Below are 10,536 nucleotides of genomic sequence, written 5' to 3'. Positions count from 1 at the left end.
TGCATCATAATAAGAGTAAGCAGTAAACGTCTGACCCTTTTGAGGCCAAAACGACCTTAGTCATAGACATGTTTAGTGTGTTCATGTGTACACTATTTATACCTCTTAACCCCTCCCCTTGTGGTGGGGGGGTAACATCATTAAAAAATGCTTAACCCTTTGATTGCTAAGCACTTTCCCACCTGTGTACTAATTTTTTTTAAGGTTTGTTTTATTTTATTTATTTTTTTAACAAAAGTTTTTTAACTTTTTTTTTTCCCCAGACCACCAATACTTACACTGTTGAAAAGGCTTAACATTGTTATGTATAAATAAAGTTGCACAGTGATGTCATCACGTTATTGTGCGTGACGTCACCACGCAAAACGGGAAGCCCCGGCAATGCCTGTCACTCTACAGGCACGATCGCCGGGGTAGAAGCGGTTGGGAGCACCCAGATCTCCCTCAAGGTGGGAGAGTGCTAGTGATGGCTCTAAGCCGTCATTAGCACCAGAGTGGGAAACTCTGTGATGGCTCAGAGTCGTCATTAGCACTCAAAGGGTTAACTCTATAAGTACAAGTAATTTATGTTATTTTCAGTCACTGGTTAATTAGCGTATTACATTGCTAACATTATAAAATACAAGCTATATTAAATTCAAAGCAAAGTTAATATACTTATATACACAATATGAAAATCAATACAGTATATACATATCAATTAAAGGATATATAGTGAATAAAGCGAAAGCACAGAGGCCTAGATTTGGAGTTCGGCGGTAAAAGGGCTGTTAACGCTCCGCGGGCTTTTTTCTGGCCGCACCATAAATTTAACTCTGGTATCGAGAGTTTAATCAAATGCTGCGTTAGGCTCCAAAAAAGGAGCGTAGAGCATTTTTTCCGCAAATGCAACTCTCGATACCAGAGTTGCTTACGGACGCGGCCGGCCTCAAAAACGTGCTCGTGCACGATTCTCCCATAGGAAACAATGGGGCTGTTTGAGCTTGAAAAAAACCTAACACCTGCAAAAAAGCAGCGTTCAGCTCCTAACGCAGCCCCATTGTTTCCTATGGGGAAACACTTCCTACGTCTGCACCTAACACTCTAACATGTACCCCGAGTCTAAACACCCCTAACCTTACACTTATTAACCCCTAATCTGCCGCCCCCGCTATCGCTGACCCCTGCATATTTTTTTTAACCCCTAATCTGCCGCTCCGTAAACCGCCGCCACCTACGTTATCCCTATGTACCCCTAATCTGCTGCCCTAACATCGCCGACCCCTATATTATATTTATTAACCCCTAATCTGCCCCCCTCAACGTCGCCGACACCTGCCTACACTTATTAACCCCTAATCTGCCGAGCGGACCTGAGCGCTACTATAATAAAGTTATGAACCCCTAACCCGCCTCACTAACCCTATCATAAATAGTATTAACCCCTAATCTGCCCTCCCTAACATCGCCGACACCTAACTTCAATTATTAACCCCTAATCTGCCGACCGGAGCTCACCGCTATTCTAATAAATGTATTAACCCCTAAAGCTAAGTCTAACCCTAACACTAACACCCCCCTAAGTTAAATATAATTTTTATCTAACGAAATAAATTAACTCTTATTAAATAAATGATTCCTATTTAAAGCTAAATACTTACCTGTAAAATACATCCTAATATAGCTACAATATAAATTATAATTATATTATAGCTATTTTAGGATTAATATTTATTTTACAGGCAACTTTGTAATTATTTTAACCAGGTACAATAGCTATTAAATAGTTAAGAACTATTTAATAGTTACCTAGTTAAAATAATAACAAATTTACCTGTAAAATAAATCCTAACCTAAGATATAATTAAACCTAACACTAGACTATCAATAAAATAATTAAATAAACTACCTACAATTACCTACAATTAACCTAACACTACACTATCAATAAATTAATTAAACACAATTCCTACAAATAAATACAATTAAATAAACTAGCTAAAGTACAAAAAATAAAAAAGAACTAAGTTACAGAAAATAAAAAAATATTTACAAACATAATAAAAATATTACAACAATTTTAAACTAATTACACCTACTCTAAGCCCCCTAATAAAATAACAAAGCCCCCCAAAATAAAAAATTCCCTACCCTATTCTAAATTAAAAAAGTTACAAGCTCTTTTACCTTACCAGCCCTGAACAGGGCCCTTTGCGGGGCATGCCCCAAGAATTTCAGCTCTTTTGCCTGTAAAAGAATAAATACAATACCCCCCCCCCAACATTACAACCCACCACCCACATACCCCTAATCTAACCCAAACCCCCCTTAAATAAACCTAACACTAAGCCCCTGAAGATCTTCCTACCTTGTCTTCACCATACCAGGTTCACCGATCCGTCCTGAAGAGCTCCTCCGATGTCCTGATCCAAGCCCAAGCGGGGGCTGAAGAGGTCCATGATCCGGTCAAAGTCTTCATCCAAGCGGGGCAGAAGAGGATCTTCCATCCGATTGAAGTCATCATCCAGGCGGCATCTTCTATGGTCTTCCATCCGGAGCGAAGCGGCAGGATCCTGAAGACCTCCAGCGCGGAACATCCATCCGGACCGACGACTGAACGACGAATGACTGTTCCTTTAAGGGACGTCATCCAAGATGGCGTCCCTCGAATTCCGATTGGCTGATAGGATTCTATCAGCCAATCGGAATTAAGGTAGGAATTTTCTGATTGGCTGATGGAATCAGCCAATCAGAATCTAGTTCAATCCGATTGGCCGATCCAATCAGCCAATCAGATTGAGCTCGCATTCTATTGGCTGATCGGAACAGCCAATAGAATGCGAGCTCAATCTGATTGGCTGATTGGATCGGCCAATCGGATTGAACTAGATTCTGATCGGCTGATTCCATCAGCCAATCAGAAAATTCCTACCTTAATTCCGATTGGCTGATAGAATCCTATCAGCCAATCGGAATTCGAGGGACGCCATCTTGGATGACGTCCCTTAAAGGAACAGTCATTCGTCGTTCAGTCGTCGGTCCGGATGGATGTTCCGCGCTGGAGGTCTTCAGGATCCTGCCGCTTCGCTCCGGATGGAAGACCATAGAAGATGCCGCCTGGATGATGACTTCAATCGGATGGAAGATCCTCTTCTGCCCCGCTTGGATGAAGACTTTGACCGGATCATGGACCTCTTCAGCCCCCGCTTGGGCTTGGATCAGGACATCGGAGGAGCTCTTCAGGACGGATCGGTGAACCTGGTATGGTGAAGACAAGGTAGGAAGATCTTCAGGGGCTTAGTGTTAGGTTTATTTAAGGGGGGTTTGGGTTAGATTAGGGGTATGTGGGTGGTGGGTTGTAATGTTGGGGGGGGGTATTGTATTTATTCTTTTACAGGCAAAAGAGCTGAAATTCTTGGGGCATGCCCCGCAAAGGGCCCTGTTCAGGGCTGGTAAGGTAAAAGAGCTTGTAACTTTTTTAATTTAGAATAGGGTAGGGAATTTTTTTATTTTGGGGGGCTTTGTTATTTTATTAGGGGGCTTAGAGTAGGTGTAATTAGTTTAAAATTGTTGTAATATTTTTATTATGTTTGTAAATATTTTTTTATTTTCTGTAACTTAGTTCTTTTTTATTTTTTGTACTTTAGCTAGTTTATTTAATTGTATTTATTTGTAGGAATTGTGTTTAATTTATTTATTGATAGTGTAGTGTTAGGTTAATTGTAGGTAATTGTAGGTAGTTTATTTAATTATTTTATTGATAGTCTAGTGTTAGGTTTAATTATATCTTAGGTTAGGATTTATTTTACAGGTAAATTTGTTATTATTTTAACTAGGTAACTATTAAATAGTTCTTAACTATTTAATAGCTATTGTACCTGGTTAAAATAATTACAAAGTTGCCTGTAAAATAAATATTAATCCTAAAATAGCTATAATATAATTATAATTTATATTGTAGCTATATTAGGATGTATTTTACAGGTAAGTATTTAGCTTTAAATAGGAATCATTTATTTAATAAGAGTTAATTTATTTTGTTAGATAAAAATTATATTTAACTTAGGGGGGTGTTAGTGTTAGGGTTAGACTTAGCTTTAGGGGTTAATACATTTATTAGAATAGCGGTGAGCTCCGGTCGGCAGATTAGGGGTTAATAATTGAAGTTAGGTGTCGGCGATGTTAGGGAGGGCAGATTAGGGGTTAATACTATTTATGATAGGGTTAGTGAGGCGGGTTAGGGGTTCATAACTTTATTATAGTAGCGCTCAGGTCCGCTCGGCAGATTAGGGGTTAATAAGTGTAGGCAGGTGTCGGCGACGTTGAGGGGGGCAGATTAGGGGTTAATAAATATAATATAGGGGTCGGCGGTGTTAGGGCAGCAGATTAGGGGTACATAGGGATAACGTAGGTGGCGGCGATTTGCGGTCGGAAGATTAGGGGTTAATTATTTTAAGTAGCTGGCGGCGACGTTGTGGGGGGCAAGTTAGGGGTTAAGAAATATAATATAGGGGTCGGCGGGGTTAGGGGCAGCAGATTAGGGGTACATAAGTATAACGTAGGTGGCGGTCGGCAGATTAGGGGTTAAAAATTTAAATCGAGTGGCGGCGATGTGGGGGGACCTCGGTTTAGGGGTACATAGGTAGTTTATGGGTGTTAGTGTACTTTAGGGTACAGTAGTTAAGAGCTTTATGAACCGGCGTTAGCCAGAAAGCTCTTAACTCCTGCTATTTTCAGGCGGCTGGAATCTTGTCGTTAGAGCTCTAACGCTCACTTCAGAAACGACTCTAAATACCAGCGTTAGAAAGATCCCATTGAAAAGATAGGCTACGCAAATGGTGTAGGGGGATCTGCGGTATGGAAAAGTCGCGGCTGAAAAGTGAGCGTTAGACCCTTTAATCACTGACTCCAAATACCAGCGGGCGGCCAAAACCAGCGTTAGGAGCCTCTAACGCTGGTTTTGACGGCTACCGCCGAACTCCAAATCTAGGCCTTAGACTTTAAACACAAGTGTCTGAATGTAATGACTGCGACTGAAGTGGCTAAGGCAGTGTTTGAAAATAGAGAGAACTAGCTAGTATAAATCTATAATAATATATGTGACTATACATGGAGATAAAGATAATAGAACCAATATGATACATAATCAAGGTGTAAAACCCTTCGCTTATACATATTAGTTTTACATGGACTCTTACTAGATGTACTGGTAAGAGGACATAGATTATTAATTATTAACAAGAGAAGGATTGGCAAAGGACTATGGTAGGAGCCCATTACAATATTACCTGAGCTAGTACATTGAGTCTATGAAAACTGGAATTATAGTTACTTAGTCCAAAGATAGCTAGATATGCTCATGTAGGAGATAATGGATAATTGTATATATTAATATACTATATCAAATGCATAACACCGACTTTTTGAGCATACACCAGAAATAGGACCCCTATTTACCTAGAATGAATTTAGACAGAACACCAGATAAGTACTATGGGGCCCATTTATCAAAGGGCTTGCGGACCTGATCCGACACTGCGGATCAGGTCCGCAAGACCTCGCTAAATGCGGAGAGCAATACGCTCTCCGCATTTAACATTGCACCAGCAGCTCACAAGAGCTGCTGGTGCAACGCCGCCCCCTGCTGACTCGCGGCCAATCGGCCGCCAGCAGGGAGGTGTCAATCAACCCGATCGTATTCGATCGGGTTGATTTCCGGCGATTCCTGTCTGCCTGCTCAGAGCAGGCGGATAGGGTTATGAAGCAGCGGTCTTTGTGTCCGCTGCTTCATAAGTTGTGTTTCTGGCGAGTCTGAAGACTCGCCAGAAACACGGCCCTTCAAGCTCCGTACGGAGCTTGATAAATGGGCCTGTACATCTTAAAGTGGACTATCTATACAGTGCTCTTAGTACTTCAAATGGCAAGATGGCTCTGTTAGGAGCAACTAGAACTTATCTGGTGTTCTGTCTAAATTCATTCTAGGTAAATAGGGGTCCTATTTCTGGTTTATGCTCAAAAAGTCGTTGTTATGCATTTGATATGCCATGGGCACTTACACACACCCATGACAGGTGCTGGCTTTGAACCTGACTCTGATAACAGCTTGGGTGGTCCTTTTCCTCTTTGGTCCGGAAAACACAATGGCTGTTTTTTCCAAAAACTATTTGAAATGTTGACTCATTGGACCACAAAGCATGATTCCACTGTGCTATTGTCCATCTCAGGTGAGATTGAGCCCAGAGAAGTCAGCGGCGCTTCTTGACAGTGTTGATGTATGGCTTCTGCTTTGCATAGTAAAGCCTTAACTTGCATCTTTGGATGCAGTGGCAAGTGGTGTTGACTGACAAAGGTTTACCAAAGTATTCCCAAGCCCATGTTAAGTTATCCATTACTGACTCATGATAGTTTTTGAGACAGTGATGTCTGAAGAATCGTAGATCACGCGCATTCAGAAGTGGTTTTTCGGCCTTGCCCTTTACGCACCAAGATTTGACCGTATTCCTTGAAACTTTTAATTATATTCTGCACTGTAGAAGGTGAAATGCCAAAAACCCTACCGATTTGTCTTTGGGGAATGTTGTTTTCAAAGTGTTGGATTATTCACTGACGTATCTATTGGCAGATTGGCGAGCCTCGACCCATCCTTGCTCTTGAAGGACCGGACTCATATATTATGATTAGACAAATGCCTAACCTGTTCAACATCCCCTTCTTATTTCAACTTTTCATATCGCTATTAGTCCTAAATTGTCCCTGTCCCAACTTTTTGGGAACGTGTTGCAGTCATCAGATTTAAAATGAGTGTATATTTTCAGCAATATATTAAATCCACAAAGTAAAACATCAAATAATGTGTTAATAATGTTTTTTTTTTCAACACAGTACAGGGTGAATTGAATTTTAAATGACTTTTTATTTTTCCATACTGTCCAGACTTTTTCGGAATTGGGGTTGTAATAGCATTGTAATTTCATCTATATTCAATGTTAAACAGAGAGATTCTCTTAGTCTCTTCTCTTAGTGGTCGATTAATCAATGTCTGTCTGACATGATATGCTGTAGTGTATAATGTCCGACAGACATCGCTGAATGCCAACAGAATACGCTATCGGCATTTATCATTGCACAAGCAGTTCTGGTGAACTGCTTGTTCAATGCCGTCCCCTGCAGAGGGGCTGTCAGTCAACTTGATCATATAGGATCGGGAGGATTGATGTCCGCAGCCGCAGAGGCAGCAAACCAGTTAAGAAGCAGCAGTCTTAAGACCGCTGCTTCATAACTGTTGTTTCTGGTGAGCCTGAAGGCTTGCATGAAAACAGGGGCATCAGGGGCCATTTGGCCCTTGATAAATCAGCCCCTTAGTCTCTTAGTGTATCCATAGTCTCCTGCAACAAGCTACTTAACCCTTTTACCAGGAATTTCAGAGAAAAGCTCTGTTTAACAGAAATAGAGACAACCCAAGGTATTGATCTAGACCAATTTTGGTATAATGTATTACATAATTTGGCTGCCATATACGATCATATAAAAATAATGTTTTTTTAACTTTTTAGTTAAGAAAAAGAAGACATACATGGCATTGTCGTTGTTTTTTGGCAATTCGAAGGCTGCTAATTGCAGCTGGGCACCACACTTGAAATTCCTGGCAATGAAGGGGTTAATCAGTTAGCTTGCAAGGTTATTTTTGATGTAGTGTGGTGATTACCCTCCAACCTGACACTTCCCACTCCCTAATCCCTACTTGAACCCTCCCTAGTATGCAGTTTTGGGATTTTAAAAAATATATTTATTTATTTCTGTAGTGTAGGGGTTCCTCCTCACCTTGCAATCCCCCTTTTCTCCCCAAACAGCTTTCTTACCCTCCCATTGACCAACGCCATGTTTGTTACTTACAGTAATAATAACTTTATATTAGTATGTATTATTTTATATTTTTATGTAGTGTAGGGACCTCCCCCTCCAAGATTAATGATTTCCATAGTGTAGGTTCCTCCCTTCGCCCATTAGCCATTATAGTTCCATAGTGTAGGGTCCCATCCCTCCATCCCTCTCCCTTCATAATGTTTTTCTGCAGTGTAGGAAACCCAGCCTCTGCCCCACCCCCTCCACTGCTGGGCGATCCACCCACCTTCCTCCTTTACTTCCACTGCTCCCACTCAATACTAATGATGATCGCTACAATCTGTCTTCATATAGTGAGCATTATCAGCACCCCCTTACTATGGGCCTGATGATCTAAAGCTTTCCCCTCTGGCAAAATGATCTAATACATCTCATCAGTATTGAAAAGGTGATTATTTTCTTGAGAGTTGTTTATGTATGCAGAGCTCTGGGTGTTAAGACAAGACACCAACATATTGCAAAGTATTGCTCAAAAAGACCCTAAAGACTTGGTGAGATTTTTCTCCATGCCAGCAAGTTTTTTTATCATAATGTATTTATAGAGAGATGCTTTCTATCCCAATCTGAAGTCGTCACTGTGTAAGCTGACAGCGGAGGCGGCAGCATGTGCAAATATTTGTTGGACAAAGTTGAGTTGATAGCTCATTTTTTCAGAATGTTTCATTTAATCTAGGATAATGATTAGCAAAATTTCAGTTATAAAATAATTCAGATTACATATTAATGCTATGGTGTCTATAGGGACATTATACACTAGATTTTTCTTTGCATAAATGTTTTGTAGATGATCCGTTTATATAGCCCAAATGTATAGTTTTGCTTATTGTTAAATAACATTGTGCAGACTCCTAACCAAGCCCCAAAGTTTTAGAAGTAGAAGGGGGAGTGTCTCCTCTTTTTGCTTTACAACTACTTTCAGTGAGTGTTCCAGCTAACCTTTTCAATAGAGGTAAACTAGCAGCTTCTAAGTAGGTTTTTAAACCATTTTTTACTGGATTTATATATTAGTATCTGTGCATATTATTCTTTATAGTAATATCTATTACATGTAGTTTTATGAAAATTGGTGTATACTGTCCCTTTAACAGAACCATTAATTTATCCACAGCTTTAAATAGCAAAATGTTTCCATGGAGATGATCTAATAGCAACCTCTCATATCTATGATATGTTGCTATATCTACCTCTTATTACAGTAATGTATGTGCATTGTTGGTGTCTGTATATGCATTGTTAACTTAAGTTTTATAGTGAATGTATATGTGTTAGTGTTTGTGTTTTTTGTTGTTGATGATATACTTAGTGAGTTAATGTATGTATTAGGCTGTAATTCCAATATATCTTGTGTTACAAAACCTTTTTTCTTCATATTATTGAAAAAAGTATTTTATCTGTAAACTTGTTTAATTGGAATTTCTTCTAGGTGCAAAATGGAAGAGCTAAATCAAACATCGGTAACTGAATTCATCCTTTTGGGAATCACTGACATCTCTTGGTTAAAGATTCCATTTGTCATTACATTTCTCATATTGTACATGGTTAGTTTAGTAGGAAATCTCAGCATTGTAATTGTAGTGATGTATGATCACAATCTGCACACCCCTATGTACTTGTTGTTGAGTAATCTCTCTTTCTTGGACTTCTGCTACTCAACAACCACAGTCCCTAAAATGCTTGCAGGTCTTGTTATGAACAACAAAAAAATATATTTCACTAGCTGTATAGCTCAGCTATATTTCTTTCACTTTTTTGGAAGCACAGAAGCTCTGCTTCTAACATCTATGTCTTATGATAGGTATGTTGCTATATGTAACCCTCTTCGATATCAAGTCCTTATGGCAAAAAACATTTGTATTAGTTTGGCTTTCAGTTCTTGGGCCACTAGCTTTTTCTATTCACTGACACATACTGTTTTAGCATCAAGGTTGCCTTTCTGCAAGTTTAATAAGGTAGATCACTTCTTGTGTGATATCAAACCGCTTCTAAAACTGGCCTGTTCTGATACCCGGCTCAATGAAAGTTTGGTGTCCATTATTACAGGTTTCATAGGTCTTGCCTCCTTTGCATTAATAGTTATCTCTTATGGCTTCATTGGATCTCACCTTCTGAATATCCATTCTTCCCTAGGTAGGCACAAGGCCTTGTCCACATGCACTTCTCACTTGACTGTTGTCCTTATGTTCTATGGAACAGCTGTTTCCATATACATAAGACCAGCCACGAAAAATTCACTGGAGCAGGACAGACAGGCTGCAATATTGTACACAGCAATTACCCCAGCGTTAAATCCACTTATTTATGCACTGAGAAACAAAGATGTGAAGATAGCATTCAAGAAACATATACAAAGGCTTTTTAATAAATGTATTTACTAAAATGTTCAGTCACTCTGAATTTCATCACAATACAACTATACAAATATACAATTGTGAATATATTAGTTATTTTTACAACTGAAAATCATGTATTGGTGCTTTTAAACCTGGATACATAATCCTGAACTATATAACAAATGTGTATATAATGCAGAAAGGATATATATGAAAGTCCAAGGCTGATAATAACAAAAGTTATTTTCCTTCTAAATCGATGTTCTTTGGAAAGAAAATGAGATAAAGGGCAATCTTGAAATCCCGTTAAAATATTCAGGCAGGT

The 10,536-nt window shown here is 39.4% G+C and overlaps 1 protein-coding gene across 1 annotated transcript; it reads left to right on the top strand.

The window, feature by feature from the left end:
- The first annotated feature begins 9,311 nt into the window (after positions 1-9,311).
- Positions 9,312-10,256, top strand: LOC128665903 (olfactory receptor 12D1-like). The gene has a single exon (XM_053720153.1). The coding sequence runs from the start codon at positions 9,312-9,314 to the stop codon at positions 10,254-10,256; it is 945 nt and encodes a 314-aa protein (XP_053576128.1).
- Positions 10,257-10,536: the final 280 nt, after the last annotated feature.

This window comes from Bombina bombina, chromosome 1, assembly GCF_027579735.1.
Source record: "Bombina bombina isolate aBomBom1 chromosome 1, aBomBom1.pri, whole genome shotgun sequence".
In the NCBI taxonomy this organism is placed as follows: Eukaryota; Metazoa; Chordata; class Amphibia; order Anura; family Bombinatoridae; genus Bombina; species Bombina bombina.
The sequence above is the reverse complement of the archived record's forward strand: the minus strand, read 5'-3'. Positions and strand labels throughout refer to the sequence as shown.

What these genes read in the sequence shown, in the direction of transcription:
- LOC128665903 (XM_053720153.1), top strand. Translation starts at nt 9,312, where the DNA reads ATGGAAGAGCTAAATCAAACATCGGTAACTGAATTCATCCTTTTGGGA.